The 22,666-nt window shown below is 32.8% G+C and overlaps 1 protein-coding gene across 1 annotated transcript; it reads right to left on the minus strand.

Moving 5' to 3' along the window:
• Window positions 1–452: 452 nt before the first annotated feature.
• LOC110728509 (probable 3-hydroxyisobutyrate dehydrogenase, mitochondrial) lies at window positions 453–21,876 on the minus strand. Its single transcript, XM_021908145.1, has 11 exons — window positions 21,160–21,876; window positions 19,533–19,555; window positions 17,778–17,866; window positions 17,001–17,115; window positions 14,323–14,473; window positions 12,155–12,237; window positions 11,055–11,150; window positions 5,250–5,392; window positions 2,493–2,577; window positions 2,211–2,290; window positions 453–873 (listed from the first exon to the last, which is right to left on the minus strand). Exons 1-11 carry the CDS (start codon window positions 21,272–21,274, stop codon window positions 777–779), a joined length of 1,077 nt encoding a protein of 358 aa, XP_021763837.1. The 5' UTR covers window positions 21,275–21,876; the 3' UTR covers window positions 453–776.
• Window positions 21,877–22,666: the final 790 nt, after the last annotated feature.

Raw genomic sequence — 22,666 nt, forward strand, 5'->3', positions numbered from 1 at the left:
AAGGAAAACCATTGAAAACAAGAAAATCATTTTCATGTATAACATTTTGCACCTAATGAATAACTTCCTTGGTGTAGACACAGCTTAGTATAAACAGTTAAACACCAAGTTGTGTCTCCTCAATTAACACTTGATGATTAAAATGAGTTTAAGGATTGCTTGAAATTTCCTTTGGAAACTCAAAAAACCAATACTTTAGCCAATAGGCCCAAATTTTTCTACCTTATTTTACATAAAGCATAGCTCAATTTCCTTTGTTATCTTATTTCTCATTACCATGGCTCAAAACCAAACTCACTTGATTTGCATACATTTATAAAACCCTTGAAATAAGCTTTATAGTTGGATAACCCTATAAAATACCCTTTATGCCGATACATCATACGTCCAATACCAATTTTATTTTTATTTTTGATTTTTTTAAATGAAGTATGAGTAAAACACTAAAATCGAACCCAAAAATGGAGAACCTATTTTGAACATAACTTAATATTTACAAACGACAATGATTCGATTCTAATTGTGTTAAGACGCAGACTTTTAGGGCTTTCCATCAATAAATTATATGCCCCACCCTAATATGAGTTCAGGATCAAAAGTTACAAAGCAAGATTTAGGCTATACATTAATTCTAGAGTAATAATATATCGTTGGAAAGTTTTTTAATCTGCTCTAACATATACACATTACCATAGGTGATAGAAGTACTGTACATTAAATTCTGAACAAATTTACTTATGCGATACAAATAATCAACAATACATTCAAACTTAAGATTAATCCTTAAGGGGTTCATCCTTTCCACCATAATAATGGCGGAAGATGCAGGAGAAATCATTAGCAGAATTGCTCTCATTGCACAGTTCATGGTAGCTGGAAAAACAAAAGAGAAATATATCAGCATTACAGAAGCAGGATATCTTAAACAAGCGCACCAACTCACCAATTAATACTTTTTACTCCACGACCATATCTAAAGAAGAAAAGATACCGTACAAGTTTATGAACCAAAGAATCATCGTTGTGTTTTTCATCAATCACCTCCCTTAGTCGATAAATCGATAAATGACCAAAGACAAATTGTTGAAACCACTATAACAAAATATCATCCAAAAAGGGACTGACCATAAATCTCCTAATGGTAAAGTTCATCTTACAAGAGTGGCTTGTGCTTAAGGAATCAGGAAGTATATCTAAATGTTATATAACAGAGCCAGGAGAGAAGAGGCAAAAACAACTTACAATAGCTCTGCCATGGGCTCTACATGAATGAATCAGTACCAAAACAAAACTGAATCCGAACGATTCAGATTTTATTATTTTTATAATGGATTGCCAGTACATCAAACATGAAAGAAATAGGTAGAGTCCATTGGGTGCCTATGTAAGCGAGCACAGAATGAACACATTGCTAACGGGAAAGTTAAAATAAACAGATTAAAACTTAGAATACTATAGTGTAAAAGATCAAGGAATATATTCATGGTATAGATCCTGTCTAAATTAAAAACAAATGTATCTTATTTACCAAAAAAAAAAAAAAAAAAAAAAAAAAAAAAAAAAAAAAAAAAAAATGTATCTCCAACAAGCATAGCACCTGTCCAGCAAATAATTACTTCAAAAATTTAGCATGGCCATAGGCATATGATGTACATAAAGACAGGGACGTATAAATTCTGCTAAGAAGAAAGATATCATTAAGGTAGTGACAATTTAGAAAAAAAGCTTTTTTTAAAATGATCATTAATCCCATGAATTATACAGGACATACACACAGAATACTCACTCTACCCTTTCACCTTAACAATTCTTTCTCCACAGGATATAAATCAACTTTAAAATGTTCATGACCACCTAAAAAGGAAACCATAGTTCACATTAAAGAATGAGAGGCCTTAAGGACAGCTTTTTTGGGGGCCAGTCATCTCTGAAATAGCGCCTTGAAAGAAAAACATTTTACGAAGAGAGCAGAAAAAAGACAAAAAATACAACTATGGAATAGCATTATTTTATGTTTTTTAAAAAGATGTACAACCTGGTAACTATTAATGCAGAGAAAATAGCACATTTTCGATATTCATAGTTAGAAAATATAAACGGAAGATCCAGCACAACCCAAATCATATTGCAAACTAAGCAACTCGATCACTGCTTTCATCATATGACCATCATAAGAACTGAAGCTAACACAAGTTATAATAGGACTTTACATTTCTTGTGCTTGGATAGTCAATGGATGTTTGACACCTGCCTCTTTTGCTGAAACAGCGGCAAGATCCAAGTCCTTTGCCTGCAATAATAGTCAAAATTTTACTTCTTTAAGCAATCTATAAAATATTTAGGGATTCAATAGCAAGTCCATTTGGTCAATGATTGTGCACAAGCTTATTTTTGCACAAGCAAATCATATGGATAAGTTCAATAAGAACAAAGAATATAATCAAAGATGTAGAACGTAAAGTAGAACAACTAGCTTATCTATATCTACATACCATGAGCTTAGATGCAAATCCCCCTTGATAATTTCTCGATGAAGGTACCCCATCCATCACCCCGGGCACTGGGTTGTAAGTATCACTGTAAATAGCCCGTGTTAGCCATAATGTATGTGATGACGCGACGTCTTTTGACAGTTTTAACTTAAGAATACAATTGAATCTAACATTATGGGGTTGAAGGTGTTTGAAAAGGAAAGAAACGGAAACATGAATTCATTTTACAAAATCAAGCATCAATCAATAGCTAATTACAATAACATCACACATCAGACAATAAAAACAGAAGCTTAAAATATTCTATGATTCATAAAAGAAAATTATTTAAGTATTATTTTAATCAAAAAGTTCCAGGGATTACTTGAAAGGAAAAATATCTCACAAAGTGAGTAGAAACTTTATCAGATACTCAACAAAGCCAAGTAAATTTTACTCTTCTATATTCATACGTAGAAGCCTTTAAGAAATATGAAACCCCACTACACCATGTCCACTTCTTTAAAAACTAAATTTGACAGCTAAGGTAACATGAAAGACAACAGCACAGTGATAGTAGTGTGCTCGTGCAGAGAATATAAGTACTGCTAAATGTAGGACTTCCACAAGGCAGTGCATTCATGCACTGTGCAAGGTGTGTTATCTTCTGCCGGAAATCTGATTTGTGGGCTCTGCACAGGTCTAAATTTCTTCAGTTGCAGCAGATAAAGGCATGGAAGAGATGCACCTTGCTGATCCATTTTTGGTAAAAATCTATTCAAAGTTGAAGAGAAGCTCGATGCTATAGAATTTCTTATTAAGACATCAAGAACTATGTTCCTTATCATAGATTTCAATTTAAAACAATTGTGAGAATAGCGATGTGGGGTGGGTGAGAGGAAAGACCCAACTATTTCTATAACCAAACAATTGGCCACTATGATGGAACAAACACAAATTTTCTCATAAACCATGCAAAGCACAGAAAGAGAAGTTGGAAAGTCGAAAATTATGGCCACTAGTTAATGAGAATTTAAGAAAGAAAAAGAGAGAGAGAGAGAGATTGAGTCATGGATCTACCTGAATTCGATAGAAACTTAGATCTAGAGTTCGGTTTGGATTGGTTTAGGCAAAAGTTACTTGATTATAATTTATACCTATGTTGTTTAAAAGTTGTCAAGGTAAGCATCTTACTGGCATGAGCGATTGTCTAAGGAAAAGAGAGAGAGAGAAAAAATAAAGATAGGATTATGCCTTGTACTGAATTAAGAAATTATTGCAAAATAGATTGTTCCACAAACTAATAAACAAGAATTGTTCATAGATTTTATTTCATGCAAATAGATAGCCTGTCTAAGTCTAACAAAGATAACATTGGGGGATTTGAAAGATTATACATGGCTTATGGTTGTACAGATGAGAAAGAACAAAATATGATCAACATACATTTCAGATTTCCAACCACCCTTTTCTTTCGATGAAGCTTGTGTTCTTGTTGTCAAGGTAGAGAGTCCTCGTTTTTTACTTAAAGGAATCACATCATGGTCACAAATTATATGGTGTTTAACACACAAAATTAGTATTAGATCTTCTTTTGCCTTAGAATCCCAAATGCATACCCAAATGAATAAATGAGTGATTGTTATACATAACATAGGCTTCCTAGGCTTTATGTTCACTAAATCCTATATTATTCAAACAAAAAAAACAGTTTTGAGGCGAGAGCTCCAAGCAAATGGTACCCTCATGTGCACTATTTAATATGTGAATGCTGAAGAGTCCAGAGGGAGTTGAAGAATTGAAAGAATTAACTATGGATTAAGGAAGGGGACAATTTTTTTCCCCTTTCATGAAAAATCCAAACCAAATGGCCCCTACACAGTTATTAATTAAGCACGAGGATCAAGGAAGAATTTATTGGTAGCTCTCACATCTCCAAACGGCTATCCCTAGGCTGGATTTAAACACTACGGCGCAGTGGAGGATATGGGTGAGAGAGTGCTGGCCTGCTGGCTATGGAAACCTTGAGAGAAGGCAGACCCAGGATGTAAAAAACAACAAGTTGGCATTATGACACTGCAATTAGCTAAGGACTAGGAATGTTGGAGGGGCATTCTTCAATCTGGATTTGATTCGGGAATTATGACACTGCAATCAGCTAAGGACTAGGAATGTTGGAGGGACATCCTTCAACTGGATTTAATGTGGCAATTCAATGATATGCGGGCCTTTTTTTTTTTTTTTTTCTTGAAGCGTGTGGAAATTTCTGCCTAGACAGACACAAGTGACAATCTGTGCCACAACCGGAAACGAAATGATATTTTTTATCTTTCAGAACACACCTTTTTCAATCACCAATCAAAACAGTTTCCCACCGGGACGTGCAGAAAACTTCAGTAGTTCGCATGCAAGTCTACCTCTGAATTACTTCGCACTAACAAAATTCTGAAGCATCAGTCCATTGACATAAGATGAAGGATTCAGACAGCAATTTTTCTAGTCATTGTAGTGCTCACTGCTCAGGTGATTGGGAAATAAATAAATATAATAGTGGTATGTCTGAAGTTGAGGGTTTCACTTTTACACAATGCAGTAACAAGAAATACAATAATTGTTAATTCTTTTAGACATCAATTGGAAAAATTCTATATTGGTTATTTATCTTCCTGCAATTGAAAAATAACAAAGAAGATACAACACAAACAATCAAGAGATATTTATAATAGACCTATACTTGTTAGTAGCTGATACCAATACACATTCAAAAAGATTTAATACCTGCTCCAGCAACGAGCACTTGAACAGTTGAATATACTCGACAGAGTACTTGCAGCAATTCCCTGAGACTGACCAATGGCAAGGGCTTCTGAAACTCCAATCATGCTAATAGCCATTGCGAGGTTATTGCATATCTTTGCAACCTATATGCATCCAAGAGAAAGTACTATTATGAAATGGGATTAATATTTTTTTATTTTTATTGTGTATTAACACTGATTTAAGCCGACAAAGAGTAATGCTATAGTGGGAACCAATAGATGTATTAACTGATGTTATGAAATTACCAATGGTGAATACAAATTATGTAGAGAGAGAATGAAAATACAGAACACTTAATAGTCAATATTACATTCACCTACAACCTCCTCTTTATAGGACCAGCTCAGACAATTCAGAATACTCCCCTCACATAAATGTAATTCCTCACTCCTTGCCCAAGGCACCCTTCCCGAATAAATTTTGCTGACACTTTTTGCTGCAATCTAAAAAAATTTCTTACGCCTGGCATATATATCATTCTCACATGTGAATTAAGTGGAGGAAGCTGGTGCATTACATTACAGTGTAACACCCCAGAATTTTGTCAAATAATTTTGGATTTAAAATCATCCAAATAGTGAGTATAAGGCAAGTACAATCATCCAAAATAGAGTATAAGGCATGTACAATCATCCAAAATAGAGTTTGCAAAAAAAAAAGTTTAATTTAAAAAGGATACAAATAAGTTTCTGTATAAAAAAATAAATAAATAAATAATTAAATGAAATCAGAATGATAGATAAAATCACCAAAGACAGTTCTAACTATGGTGCTATCCCCCATCATGCATCATCATTCATATCAGTCTCATAATTACTTGTGGAAGACGTGAAAACAAAAAGTGAGCAACTGATCAGTGAAAGATTACTCTAGCATGTAAAATATAGTTATTTAAAATGGTTTATTCCAAAATAATTTGTTTTGTCACAAATTTAAAACAATATACGTCACAATCTAAACACCACATTCACACAATAATTGTTTAATCCCTATATATTAGCATAACGAAGATCAAAGAGATACTCCAAAGAAGAGGAGGAGACACTATGCCAATAAAAAATAGACTAATAAGAGCTTGTTAGGATATAGTGCTAATTGTGCATAATATAATATATAAAAAGAAAAATAAATTAAATAATATATGATTTTATTATTGTTGATATTATGTGATTCTTATGATTTTACAATGCTTGTATAGCAATATTAATTACATAAACACCGTTAATAGTTTACTTAAATTTTGAATGATTATTAAAGTGAAATCAATAGCAATATAGTAATAACTAAAAATAGCTTGTTAATTGTAGAGAATGAAGGAAGATCTTTCATTTTTAACACTCCTCCTTGAAGAACTTCCTTTGAATGCCAAGTTTTTCCCTTAACCGATCGTAACTTGATTTTGGAAGTGCTTTTGTAAATAATATGTCAGCAATTTGTTCTTCAGTTGTACAATGAACAAGGCCGCTCTTTCCTGCACTTTCAACTTCATGGACAAAGTGATATTTTATTTTTATACGTTTAGTCTTTCGATGTAGTACTGGATTCTTAGCAATAACAATAGAAATAGCAGAGTTACTATCACAAAAATATTTTTGTGGGTTGTTTCTGAACTTCACCCATTTCTGCTAAGATTCTTCTAAGCCATATTGCTTGATTTGCTGCTGCACATACTGCAATATACTCGGCTTATGCAGTTGATTGGGCCACAGTATCTAGCTTTTGACTTAGCCAAGAAAAAACGCCATTTCCTAGTGAAAATACGTATCCCGATGTACTTTTCATATCATCAATAGATCTAGCCCAATCACTATCCGAATATCCAATTAGTTCTGAATTTTTAATAGGTTTGTACCATATTCCATATTCTGAGGTTCCCTTTAGATAATGAAGAACTCTCTTAATTGCTTGTAGGTGTATTTGGCTTGGTTTCTGCATAAACCTTGCCAACATGCTCACAGCATACATCATATCAGGTCTAGCAGTTAGATACAATAAGCTCCCAATTATGCTTCTATATTGTTTAACATCAGCATCTTCTGAATTATCTTCTTTGCTCGACTTTTCATTTTGAGCTAAAGCAGTGGATACTGGCTTGCTATTTTCCATCTTAAATTTTCTTAAGATATTCTGTGCATATTTCTTTTGACTTATGATGATCCCTTCTTCTGTTTGCTTAATCTCCATACCAAGAAAATAATTCATTAAGCCAAGATCAGTCATTTCAAATTGACTCATCAAATCTTGCTTAAATGATTCTATCATAGAAAGATTGTTCCCTGAAATGATTAGGTCATCAACATAAAAAGATAAGATGATAATATGTAACTCATCTTTCTTGATATAGAAGGTTGCTTCATTTGGACTCCTCTTGAATCCTTTTTTGATAAAGTAACCATCAATTCGACTATACCAAGCTCGTGGAGCTTGTTTGAGCCCATTTAGAGCTTTCTTTAGTCTTAATACTTTATCTTCTTTTCCTTTCACAACAAAACCAAGAGGTTGTTCAATATAGATCTCTTCTTGTAGAAATCCGTTTAGAAAGGCAGATTTAACATCGAGTTGATAAATTTTCCATCTTTGTTGTGCAACTAGAGCAAGAATTACCCTAACCGTATCTTGCCTTGATACAGGGGCAAATGCCTCATTATAATCGATGCCAAATTGTTGTGAATAACCTTTTGCTACCAGTGTGGCTTTGTGCTTTTGAATCAAACCATCTAGATTAAGTTGTCTTGAATATCCACTTTACACCAATGACATCTTTGTTAGGTGGCTTGTCTTGTAATTCCCATGTTTGGTTTTTCACAATCATGCAAATTTCTTCTTCCATAGCAGCTCTCCATTCTTCATATTGAGAGGCTTGCTCATAGTAACTGGTTCATGCGTAGCTTGACAACAAAGTTCACATTGTTCCAAATCAAGATCCGGAATTCTTTCTTCGAGTTCTTCTAGGAGGTAATTTTTGTAGAGCTATCATAGTCGTATCTATCAGATTCATTTGTATTATTATCAATCTCCTCCTGCGCTCCTGCGAATGTTGCCGGTTCGATCACTTAGAGTTGATATTGGTGGTGTAGGACGCTCTTGATGAAATGTTGGTGTCATAACATACCTTTTGTCAATGTCATTTTGTTCCCAATTCCATGATGCATTTTCATCAAAAACTACATCTCTACCAACTTGAACTTTATGAGTATATGGATTCTATACCCATCCTTTAGATTGAGAGCTATAGGCTAGGAAAATTCCTTTTTCAACTTTATCATCAAGTTTATGACATTTTTGCTGAAGTACATGAGTATAACATACACATCCAAACACTTTTAAATGACTTTCAGATGGTTTATATCCCGTCCATGCTTCAATTGGTGGTTGACCTTCTATTGCTTTTGTTGAGAGTCGATTTTGAAGATATTACGGAAGTATAAACTGCTTCTGCCCCGAACTTGTTAAGCATTCCCTTATCCTTAGAGCATTGATCTTGCCATCTCCATTACAGTTCTATTCTTTCTTTCAGTTACACCATGTTGTTGCGGTGTATATGGAACAGTAAGTTGATGATGTATACCTTCCTCATCACAAAATTTGTTGAACTCTAATGAGGTATATTCTTTCCCATTATCGCTTCTAAGATTTATTATTTGTGATGAACATTCTTTTTCAACATAATTCTTAAATTTATTGAATATTTTGAAAACTTTAGAACGATCTTTCATGAAGTATACCCATGTCATTCGAGAAAAATCATCAATGAATAAGGTGAAATATTTGCTATCATCGAGAGAAAGAGTTTTCATTGGACCACATACATCTGTATGTACGAGTTCCAATTTCTTAATCGCTCTTCTCGCTAGTCCCTTTGGAAACGGTTGCCTTGTCATTTTTCCTACCTGACAACCATTGCACACACCAATCATATTTGAGATAATTGGTATATCTTTCACCATATTTTTCTGCAAAAGAAGTTTTAGATTTTGGAAATTACTATGACCAAAACGCTTGTGCCATAGCCATGTAACTTCATCTCCTTGAGCTTGCATTACCTTTTCTTTTCCTGCATATTGCCAATTTAAATAAAAACATTTTTGTTGCATTTTGACATTTGCAACTTGATTTCTTTGTGGATCCAATATTGCACATGATTCATCCTTAAAGTGAACGGAATATCCATTCTGGATCATCTCAGGAACACTAAGCAAATTCTAATTTAAACTAGGGACATAAAGAACATCATTAATCAGCTTTGTGCCTAGTTTTGTTTCAACAGCAATAGTACCTTTACCTTCAGATGTCACTATTGCTCCATTACCTATTTTGATAGGGATTTATCCAGATGTGTCAATGTTGGTGAAAACATAAGACCGCTTGATCATATGATTTGTGCATCCACTATCGATAAGCAAATCATCTCTTTTATTGTTATTATTTTGATTAGCATAGAATAGGTATCCTTCTTCATCATCTATTGTCTCTGAAACACTTACTTGTTTTTTAAAACTGCATTCTTTCTCAATATGACCAAATTTCTTGCAATAGTTGCATTATGGTTTTCCCTAATGCCAACAATTCTTTTCTTCATGATTTGTATTTTGCAAATTTTGCAAGGAGGAAATTTACCTTTTCGATCTCTCTCCTTTTTGTTGTATGAATTATTTTGCTTGAAATTTCCTCTTGAATTTTGAGGTTTTGAAGAAGAGGAAGAAGAGGGTCTGTGTCTTGATTGAAAAGCTCTTTCGCCATCTGTAGATGTTGTTTCATTATCCCTAATAATCATTCTTTGTTCATGAATTTGTAGAGAACCAAGAAAGTCCACAAGGGATAATGTAGTGAGATCTTTTGCTTTCAATTATTTAAGCGACTGTATTGTACCTTTTTGAGAAGGTTAATAACATTTTCTGCACCACTCGTTGATCCGTTATACTTTCACCCATGGCTTTTAATTGATTAACGAGTTCTATAACTCTAGAAGAATAATCTTTTATACTTTCATCTTTTCCCATTTTTAAATGATCAATCTCAAGTTGAAGCGATTGTAGTTTGACAACCTTCTTTTTTTCTGTTCCTTAGAAACTCATTTTTCAAGGTATCTCATGCTTGTTTTGCTGAGGTAGCATTTATTATTCGGGCAATATCGAGTATGTGGTAGCAAGATGAATTTTGGCTAATGCTTCTGCATCTTTCTTTTGCCAATCAATATCTCCTGAAGCTAGTTGACCTTCAGTTTGTTGTGTTGTCGGTATGCCAGTTTCAACAACTTCCCAAATGCCAAAGGCCCGTAATACAGCCTTCATCCGAATGCTCCAATATCTTAATTATCACCGTTGAATAGTGGAACAACTTGTTGATTTGTGCTTGAAAATGCCATTTTTTTTTTTTACTTATTTTTTTTTTGGTTTTGTTTTTTTTTTTTTTGTTGTGATGAAATATTTCTAAGTTTGCGGAAATCGTGTTAGAGCCTTCTTGAACGAACAAGCTCTGATACCACTATTAGGAGATAGTGCTAATTGTGCATAATATAATATATAAAAAGAAAAATAAATTAAATAATATATGATTTTATTATTGTTGATATTATTTGATGCTTATGATTTTACAATACTTTTATAGCAATATTAATTACATAAACACCGTTTATAGTTTACTTAAATTTTGAATGATTATTAAAGTGAAATCAATAGTAATAACTAAAAAATAGCTTGTTAATTTTAGAGAATGAAGGAAGATCTTTCATTTTTAACAGAGCTCATAAAAGGAAGAACCTACCGAACCATTTCCTGCTCCACCACAATAGATTGAGGCTCTGCCCATGGAATGAAACAATGGTTCTGCTGCCAGGTAGGCTTCCTGAGTGCCTCCTACCTGAATCCATTTTTGATACTTCGTCAATATAATGAAAGAAAAAATTATTAACAAGTTAACCAAGAAAATGAAAGCTTTTTAAAGGTTGTGAGTAGAATGAACCAATCGCTGAAGCTGCTAAAATAAATTATGACGAAAAGGAAATAGAACTGTGACGTAGAGCATTTTTGGTATAGTGTTATAAGTGATGGAAATGGTGTAAGAGGCAGGGTAACACACTTTGATACCAAGGGCAACCATTACCAACCACACATCGCTAGCCTCATCAATCACCAATATGATACAAGAAATTTCTTTCCTTAATTGTATCAAACAGCTAATATTGGTAGCAAATAACATTGCCCTACCCCTCACTATTTCCTTTGCAGAATTCATACCAAACATGCACCTATAATGTGATCAAGATGAAAACCTTAATTAACAGTTCAAACTTAATCCTTTTCTAGCTTTTTTTTTTATACTGTTTTTATTACTTATCAATATGCATGCAAGAAGTTTTTCAGCAGGATCTAATTGTAGATCAGCGTGATATTCAAGCTCCATGTTTACTACTTGTATATATGATTGATTTAATCTTGTCTTCTATTGCTATATGTTGAAAGTAAGTTTTTGTGCCATCAGGCTTCTATTATACATATTGTTCAAAAGAAAAACAACCCTAATCACTGCCTTAACTCCTTAAGCTGGAGAAGGGAAACAAACACATCATTTTCCAATCCTGAATCCCTACACAAGAACATAAGCCTTAGCTGGTAGTAAGGATAGACCACACAGGGAAGAAATGATGCCACATGAATTAATAACCAAAACCTTTACCAGATAGCAAATTGAACAACATTGGACAGTAAACAAGATCATGTTCTCAAGTCCAGGAAATTAAAAGAGATTCAACTATTCAAGGACCAAAAGTAAGGCCCAAATCATGAGGCCATTAAAGCTCCTTTACCAAGATTTTCAGCAGCACCCATAGCAAATGAAGCATTGTTGGTAGGAAATAAATTTACCATGAAGGTCAATGATCCAGCTTCTGCAGCAAGTATACCACCAGAAACAGGAGCATCTAACATATATGGCTTCTCCTGGCAACCTACAATAATTTGAAGGAATTACGACAACCGGACACAAGTAAGAACACAGAAGTACAAACATCCAAACAGAAGTAATACGGAAAATTAAGCCACTTATAAAGATTGGAAACATCTTACACCAAATTGAATAAATTTATCCGGAGTTTATAGTTTTTGACCATAAGCTCAACTTTTTTATTGCCTACATATAAAATAAGCTAAGCTTTTCTGCGTAATCACATAATACATTAGTCAGGCAGAACATATCATTTTATTCCAAAATAATTTGGAGAAAATGAAAGGAATTAGTATCACTCTGAGAACACTACATAGAGCAACAAAAGTCCAAAAGCCTAATTGACCCAACAAAGTACAACTTTAGATCATCTGAACTTACTTCCTTTAAATAAAAAACACACTTTATTACAAACTACATAAAAAGAATTTCAACAATGAACAGTGAGATCTCTACTTCTGCAAAAAATCAAGGGCAGCAATATATGAGGAAACTATCGCATGGAACTATGGAAGCATGCCAAGATAGCCAATGATAAAGTTAAATTTTCCTAAGGTTATAGTTAGATAAAAGCAACTTCAATACAAGAATACACCATATTCATGCAGACATGATGGAGATCAATAATAAACAAATATTGTTACATTCAGAAATTATTTGTTTGAGTTTAATCATTATCATTACATGTATCTACCATGCCGCTTTGATTGGTAGTCAAAAGGTGTAAACTGATTCTGGTAAACTAGAATCAGAGGAAAAATGGAGAGAAAAGGTAAAGTTAATTTGGGAATTTTTATTCTCAGGAAAATCTGGGAAAGCTTACAACAGAAATTGTATATATATAGTTAGTTACAGATTCTAACAAACTATGCCAGCTAGGACAAGGATCCATAAATATCTAAAGCTGAGCTGTACAAAGAACTTTCCAGAACCTGATGAATAGAAGCTTCTGTTAGAAGCTTCTCTGATTATCAAAAGGAGAAATAGCATCGGAGTTTTTTGGGCATTCTTCGTGAATGTTCAGAAGTCTCACCATTAATTACGCCCTACCTGAGGTTTAATTAAGGGATGGAAAATTGGAAACAAAATACTCTTTAGGAAGATGTTTCGACAGGAGTGTGGTGTGGTTCCAGCATAAACTGATACTTTAATTAGAGAGGAATAAAAATGAAACCTTGGAGCTTTTGACAATAAAAGAGAGGGAGATTTTAATTTTTTAGTGGTTTATCAGCTCTTGTCATCAATGGATTAACAATGGATGGGAGAGAAGCATTAGGTGTCTCTCAAGGAAAAAAAAAAAAATCTGATAACTTAGAGCACAATATAAAGATAAAAACAAAACATGAAAAAGATAGTATTACATACAGTAATAGGATGATACAATGACACTGACAAACTAAGTATAGCTTAGTGCTTTGCTGCAGCTACCTTAAGTTATGTATAATGCCAAAGGAAGGTAAGGGGTGAGTGAAAAGAGCCCTGTATGATGAAAATGTAAGAGAAACATTTTGTTTTTCTACAATTACAATCAAAAACGGTTTTATTAACATCTTTTATACTTTTAATTAATGTTCCCGTGTTTTACTATTTATATACTATGTGTGTTTCCTATTTTGTGCATAGCTCACAAGTCACGCATATGGATCTTCTCCAAAAAAAAAAAAGAGACATACAAAATAGTCTGCACCTACTTTAGAGCTTCTACCTCTTAAATGAAGGAGGAATAGAAAAGCTATAAGTTAAGTGACTATAAGAGAATGAAAATAAAGGAGGAACGCTTTTATCCTTGATATTTGAAAAGGAAAAAAAAAAAACTACAGAATATTCTGAAAGTCAGACATTCCCCCACCCCCCACCCCCTCTCTTTTGATGGTTCACCCCAAAGAGAAAATAGGAGAATAAAGAGTTCAGGGAAGAAACGCAAGACTGAAGATGTATGAGTTATAGAAGATAACTAAGAAACAAAACAGATCGACCAAAATCCTAAGACCTGAATGTTACCTTCATTAAGTCATCAAAACCCTGTATATCGACACAAGTTTATACAAAATGGTTTTTAAGAATTATATAGCAATTTAACTTTAAGTACCTAGCTTTTTTTTCAAGGCACAGCCAGAAACAGACAGGGAGAGTTTTCTTGACGTCAACGGATCAATTGTAGAGGTATCAATAAATAACCAAGGTCGTAGGGAACTGCTACTGTGAAGCAAGCCATTTGGCCCCGTATAAACATCCATAACCTGAACAAGGCATAGAATAACTTTGATAAATTTCCCAATGTATGCACATAAAGATTATTTGGACACAAAAAAGTTGGAGATTGGGAAAAACAAAAACCTTGCTACAATTTAGAGCACGAAGGAATTTATGGCGTCAAAAAGTTAGTGAAATCAGAGTCATGATTAGCTCGAACACAGATGTGTTGACTTATAAAAATGAAAACAAATTCAAATCTTTCTCAAATTGTGATGACGCTTTCAAAAATGATATAAGCATTAATGGTAAGCCATTCAACCCATCATACAGGTGAGATAAATTAATATCTTATTTGGGTATGCGGAAAACGATGTGCACATTTCCTTTGGCTAACGCCTTGAGATTTACCCTCACTTACTCCCTGATTTGAATTGGAAATATTCTGTTGCTCCTTCAGACCGAGGAAGGCACAATTTGTCTCAGCTTTCGCAAAACATATACAAGGAGATGATGAACAAGTTTCTCTGCAAACTTAAAATGCTTGGCTTGGTTGCATTGGCATGCTACATTTGGCAAGCTAGCAGCAGTTTTTGTGGAAAGCAAAAGTTTCCACACCTCAGATATTTTTGAATATATATGGCAATGAAATTAGCAGCAATGCTAAAAATGATGATAAGGTTGGGGCCATGCTTTGGGAGGTTTTAATAGAAGGTATCCTCACTCTTTGTTTCATTTGGTATGTGTCTTTAAGGACAAATTACTCTGTTCTTTCATGATACCTTGATTCTTGACTCATTTCATGAAAATAGATAATAAAAATACAGATGACATACATTGTTTGGACACAGTATTATTCTAAGTGACAACACTTTAAAGGCTATGTCCAGAATTATATTTTAAGAAATTTTTGAAAGAATACTGCAATAAAGTGCTCTAAAAGAAGGGACGTTCAAGTGAGGATTAACTACATTGCTACATAAATCCATTGTCAAAAAAGTAACTTCGGCTCCAGCATTAAATCAACACTTCAATTAGAAATTATTCATAGTATTTTGTAGAAGAATGACTGCGATGAAAAAATACATCAAATATCTTTGAAATCAACAAGATAATTAACAAGGAAATTGTTCTGTCTTCTAAGTAAGTATATGGATTAATATAAACCAAGGTTACATTGGACAGGGTTCAATTCAAAACGCAGTACAAAAACAGATACGCGGAACACTACCTTGTTAAATCTAATACATTGGATTTAATTTCTCTCAATAATACTCCCATATTGTCATTGAAGTAACTAAAATTAAATTAATGTATAATAGCCTATCAATATATAAACAAGTATATACGAAGTAACTAAGTATAATAAAAGATGCAATATCTAATCTAATGATTGGGAAAAAAAAAAAAAAAAAAAAAAAAAAAAATCTCCTATTTATTGTATAATAAAAAGAGTACATTAATAAACAAAAGGCAGATATCAGAATGTGGGTCCAAATAATTATTAAAAAGGGGAAGATGATAGCATGTTGGGGTCCAAAATTTAAGCCCAAAAAATTATTCTTATTCAATTTTCTTATATCTCACTCCTCTAGAATGTTGAACGGCTTGACCAGTTTTCAATGTTCCCTTCTCCACCATTTTTGGACCATTAAAACTTAAAAGCTCTGAAATCACAAAAACATAAACTTAAACTTTGAAATTAGGTCATCATTTCCACAATTCAGGCCACAACCTCCAGCAATCAGAGTCACGTTTGTTCCGCGCTCCGGAACGAATGAACCACATTCACGATTCGTGGGTCAGACTTGTCCCTTTTAACACTGATATTATAAGGATCCTTCTCTATGACTTTATACGACTAAAATAACTTTCACAACTTTATTCTATGACTTCCACACTTTCCAAGTGTGATCCTAAGGTATGCATACTTGAGTATTGGGGCATACATGTCAGAATGGTCAAAGTAACAAAAAATTTCATTTTTAGATTTTTTTTTTTTTCTTCATCCAATTGTTTTTAAATATGGATCTGGCCATACAAAAGAGTATATCACAAAATAGCAATCAGGAAAGATTCCTTAATTTAAATGGATCCTTTACTAATACTCTAATAGTGATTAAATTGTGAACAATAATTTAGTAAGATTTGATCATGTGATATAGCTCTCTGCCACTCAGGTTGAACTAAAATTCTAACCGTGAACTAGCACCTAACTGTTGAGGGAACCCTCAAGTAGAAAGTTCCTATCAAGTTTGGCCTCCACCAAAAAAAAAAACTAAAGAAAAAATATCTTAGAAGCCACAGGAAAAGAAAGAAAAGCAGTTTTCGTGGAAGCAGCGAGAGCAACACAAACAACCTTTGAAAATTGAGATGGGAAGAGCAGTTTGAAGTGTCATTCTAGCGAAAAAATAAAGAATCATGTAGACTCTAATAGTATAATTTATAGTCATTAGCAACTACCTTAAGCCTAGTATTAAATAATCCCTACTTGTTCACCAGAAAAAATTGTATTAGATAAGAAAAAAAACACTCATACTAACACGTCCCACACTAGTCAGAGTAGTCACTCACATGAGCGGATGAAGGAAGCATCGTAATTACAACATCACTTGCTTCTGCAATTTCCATAGGTGTTTCCTTCACAGGAACTCCCCTATCCAAGAATGGCTGAACTGCAGCTCGATTGCTAAAGACAAGAATGCTAACAAAATAAGTACAGATATCAACATAATATGTATCTCTATAAGTTTGGTTCTTTACATACAGTATTCAACAAGGTGCCTCAAATTGATAGTTACAATACTTAACTATATAACTATATAACATAAAACACTCTTATCCAGAAATATAAGTCAACCATTCTAGTAACAATAACTCTATCCTGTAGATCAATTTATTTATAAAGTGGAGGTATTTACTAGCACATCAAAAGGAAGTTTTCTTTTATTACATGAAACAAAGATAGTGACAAAGTTAGAGCCAGCAATTGAGGTAAGAGGTTGTGTTTGGTGTATATTATATCGTGTTGATGTATGAAACAGAAGGTAATTAAAAATGTATAATAGGACCTCCGTTTCACATTATTTGCAACTTTGGAATTTTTTTATATCTTACAAATAATACACCAAATTTGCAAATAATATGAAACGGAGGTATTATAATGAATGGATCAATTATTTCTGGCTTAATTTGATTTGTGCTAATGCTGTGTGAGGTTTACAGGATCTCCCAGCCACTTCATATCCCGTTTAGGTCATGTTGTCATGCCCAATCTATGATTGCAAGTTTTGAGCAACACTTCACACAGCCATGAAGGAAAACACAGAACACACAATCACAGACACTTACATGTCATGGACAGAAACCCTGAATCCTGATGTGAAAAGGTTCATAGCCATGTGCGATCCCATATTTCCCATTCCAATGAAACCAACATCCTATACAACATACAGATAATCACAGTCAAATTGATATTCTACCAGAAATTGTGTCTAAGATGTACATTTGTAAGAAAATATATAAAGACGAAAGAAAGCTATTGCACTCATTAAATTAAAAGAAAAAAGCTTCTCACATCTCCTAAACTTCATAAATAATCTTCAGATACAGCACCATATTATTTAAGCACCCACACTATAATAAAATCTCATCTAGCCTGTGAAATTGAGCTGCATTATGTAGGTAACATATCTTGGAGTCGTTTAGATCTTGATAGAGAACAATGTGACAACTAGATAACATTAACATTGTTTGTATTCAGTTATTCATCCTCCATGCCAGTTATTTTGAAATCAAACATTAGTATATTACCCCCTCCATTCCCAATTAAAAGCTTCTCTTTGCACCAATTGGTGGTTCGTACACCCGGGTGTACCATACGCATGTACACCCGAATCAAAGCGGAAAGAACATAGTACATAATTATAAAGAACATCATGAATTTATGAAGGAACATATCACTGAAATATAAAGAACACAGTAATTTCTGAGAACAGTTTTTTAAAAAAGGTAAAAGATAATTATTATTTGATTTTTACCAAAAATTTAATGTCAAATCATTTCAAAATATTCATATATCAAGAATTCTTCTATTTACAATTATTTTCACACAAATATAATTCAAAATTTCATTTTTAAATTTCAAAATTCAAAATTTAAGAACATACTATTCAAGTAAAAAGAACATAATTTGCATTATTGATACCTAAAGAACATGATTAATTTATATATATTAAAGAACAACATATTTTGTAACGTAAGAACATATAGTTTAGACTCAAAGAACATATTGATTAAACTCTAGAAACATATTTCATTCCAATTAAAAAATGATAAAAGAACATTTATTAAGAATATAAAGAGCATCATCTTCCACCTTAGGAAACAACACCAAAATAGAGAAGTAGATAATTTTTTTTTGAAAAATGCCTTTTCTCTCGACAACGAATTCGTCAATTACATCTTTCAATTAAAAGATTCATCAAAACGATATAATCAACTCTATAATAACATTAAATCACTTCGAAATTCAAATCTTACCATTATTTCTCTCTATATAAACTCAATTTCTCTCTCTTAATAAAAAATGAAATTTTGTTTATCAAAAGTAATATAGAATGTAAATAATAAATCAATTCCATAAATCAAAGGATATAAATAACAAATCAATCCCTTCAATCAAGGAGAGAATCATTTTGATTTTTTTTTTTTTTGCTCGTGTACTTTGTAGTTGTACACAATGTTCTTTCCGTATTTTTATAACTCTTGTATTTTGACGGGGGGGTGTATGATAAAATTTTCATCTTTGCACTCGTTTTAGTAAGTTGAATATAAAGAAGTTTTTTTTTTTTTAATAACAAAAGGCAGTGAGTAAACCTTCTCATTACCATAAGGGTAGTAAAAAAAGTAATTTAGAAAAATTCTAGATAAATATCAAAGAATTTAAGAGCAAACTTATAAGTTATAACTATTACTATGAGAATTTATTATAACTCATGTAATTTATGATTGTAAATTTATCTTATAGTTGAATTTGAGTAATAATTATCTAAAAATATATCAAACAATCATAATTATCCAAAAATTGAGCTTGAAGAACCTTACCGAATTGGTATCCATAGATGAACCTTCACACAAACATGCATAAAGGAAACAACTTATAATTAATCCATAATCCAGAGCATAAGATATACGTAGATCAATTTTAACCAAGAATATTATAATATTTTACTCATAAATCAAAGTAAACGAATTATAACTAATCCTAAGATCTCTTGTTTTTTTTTTCCAAAATTTCATTTAATCTTAAGCTTATCCCATTCTTACATTTTGCTGCTCATATTCTTTAGGTATACCGTATACTTCTTAAATCATTCCTATCAACTTTCTTAAACTATCATCGCAAATTATTTTACCCCATTCAAAATGCTTCTTTTTTTTATCAAGGACACTTTCACATACCAAAAAAAAAAAAAAATTGCAGCGTGGGTAGTGCATAAATGAAGTTGAAAAACCCAAATTTTAAATAAAAATTTTAAAAACAATAACCAAAAATCGACTACAAAATAATGGTAAGGTTATAAAGTTCAATTGCACCTTCCATTTTTTTAAAAAAGCAAAGTGTTTACCTAGAGCCATGTTCAATCACCTACAACACCAATGCAAACCTATTGTAAGCTAAAGGAAATAGAACTCATAGAAGCATACTAGTCACCTCTTCTACTATATATATATAGAATGCAAAGCCGGAAAGCCCTACTCAGCTTTATGCATACATAAAAAAAAGCTAAACAAATGTAGCCACATAAATACCCAACTATCAATATATTGGAAACCAGGTTGACTAGAAATATTTACACCAGGTTCCAAACCTTACTAAGCTTAAACATTTACACCAGAGTTTTTATAAATATTTTAACAACCTCATCAAATCAAATTCAATTGCTAGAGATATGCTATGATATAGTGATGGAAAACTGGTGGTTGAGGTTGCAACATTTTAGATGAATTAGCCTTGCCACAGAAAAGTTTCAGGTAGTTCCCAAGAAACCATCTGTTGTCCACCCTCGTCCTTCCCTTAAACCTCAAATTATTTCCCCAACAGCCTAAAAAAGGCGTATAATTCTCTGCAAATGGACTGTAAAGGGACTGCTTTAGGCACCTTATGTAAGATGGTTGTATTTTTATTACAAAGTACATTATTTTATTTTTTAAATCAAATTAGCTCACACAATTTTTTCAGTCAATCAAAGGATACATTAGTGAAATCCAGTCTAACAGAAATTTGGCTTCTCGAAAGTCAAGCTAAAAAAAACTAAGGTCACCACAGTTCAAAAGTTAACTAAAATCTTAGAAGACAAAGTCATTGCCATGATTGTGCAACTAATTATTCCAAGGTAAGTAATTTTCTCCCATTTCAATGCCTAGTTAGCCTCTTATTCAAAAAAATTAAAAATAAAACAAAATTGATCAACACAATTTTTTTTTCCCCAGGAAATAGATATTATACAAACGAAATTAATTGAAACCCCAATTCTATTGATTATAAAACTAAAATGCTTAAGCTAGTAAGTCTAAAGAAAAATTAAACCAGAGTTGATAAATTAAATAATTGAAATGAAAAAAATTGCGATTTAAATGTATAAATATCAGAATTTGGTATTCAAAACAAAGCAAAAAATGGCGAATTTGAAGGTGAAATCTGTAAAAGGCAGGGAAGAGAGAAAGTTACGCGCAACGTCGTTGTGGGCGGAAAAAGATAAGGAGCGTTTGACGAGATTGGAGGAACGGGCGCCACGGATGGCGGACTGAACGCCGGCTCTGAGTTTAGCAAGAGTCGTTGCCATTCTTGCTTTTTTTGGGTGAAAGATTGTTTGCTTCACTCTACTTCCTATTGAAAAAATACAAGTTGCTTCCCTGCCAATTTAAGAGAATTTAGGGATAAGATTAACGAGAATAATCTCACCTTTTGCAAGTCTTCTTAAAATAGTTATTTTTCAAAAAAATTCTAAGTGACCTACAACCTAAAGAATGGTATTTTTTTTTTCCACTACATTATCAAAAATAACAATTAAACTGAATTCAAAAAAAAAAAAAAAAAAAATGATAACTTTCACCACTGTCACAGCATCCGCCCTCACACTCGCCACCTGCATTGAATCGGAAACACCCAGAACTTCTGTATAGTTATTGCAATAACTATACCCACAAATCAAAGAGTTCAAAGTAACCAAATCTCTTCCCTCAAAAAAAAATAAAATAAAAAATAAAAAATAAAAAACAAATCTCTCTCCGTCATTTCATCAAACACCTTCTGTGCAAAACCCATTTCCCCACATTATCCATACATATGTATCAAAGCATTTAACACAAACAAATGTGATTCAAACCCAAGTTTTAATCCATAAACATGAATCTTTTTACCCTACAAAACATCTAAAATACGACCACATGCCTTAAGAACACATATAAAAGTCAAATTATTCCCAGTTAACCCATAGTTTCTCATATACATATAAATTGCTTTAATTGGATCATCCTTTTGGATAATCCCTTAATCAAATGATTCCATATCAACAATGGGCTTGTTGAATTTGATCAAATACGATCTGAGTTTTCTCAAAGGTTTAAGCCTGTTTCGTGGTGGTTTAAGGGAGGGTAGTCAGTTTTGGGTTAGGTTGATGGTCGGGGTGGTTGTTTCGGAGTGGTTTAAGGGCAGCGGCGGGTGGTCGGGGTAGAAAGAAAGGGTAATTTGGTCTTTAAAATACCCTTACTAACTTCTACTCTTTTTCCTTATCCTTTCAATTTCATTAAGGGTAATTTGGTCTTTAAATACCCATTTTTTATCTCTTCCCCTTATGCCACCCCCTTAATTATAGAAATGGAGGGATAAGTGGGCGTTTTTATCCCTATCTCTAACCCCCTTCTAATCTTCATCCCTCTAAACAAATACTACATTTCGTCTATCCCTATTTTTTATCCTTGTCTCACCCCTTTTATCCCCCTAAACAAACACCCTCTTAACTTAAGGATCATTTTGAGAAAATAGTAGTAAAAGGTGGGATTATTCCCAAATTTTTAAAAGGTGAGACTATTTCGAGAAGACTTTCAAAAGGTGGGATTATTGATGTACATTTTTCCTTTTTTAATTTTTTTTTAATAAAACTGCTATTTGAGGGTTCGTTTAGCGTCGTTTTCAGTTTTTTCAAAACTGAAAACTGATTTTAATTATTTATTCT

The sequence above is a fragment of the Chenopodium quinoa genome, unplaced genomic scaffold (genome assembly GCF_001683475.1).
Source record: "Chenopodium quinoa cultivar QQ74 unplaced genomic scaffold, ASM168347v1, whole genome shotgun sequence".
NCBI lineage: Eukaryota > Viridiplantae > Streptophyta > Magnoliopsida > Caryophyllales > Amaranthaceae > Chenopodium > Chenopodium quinoa.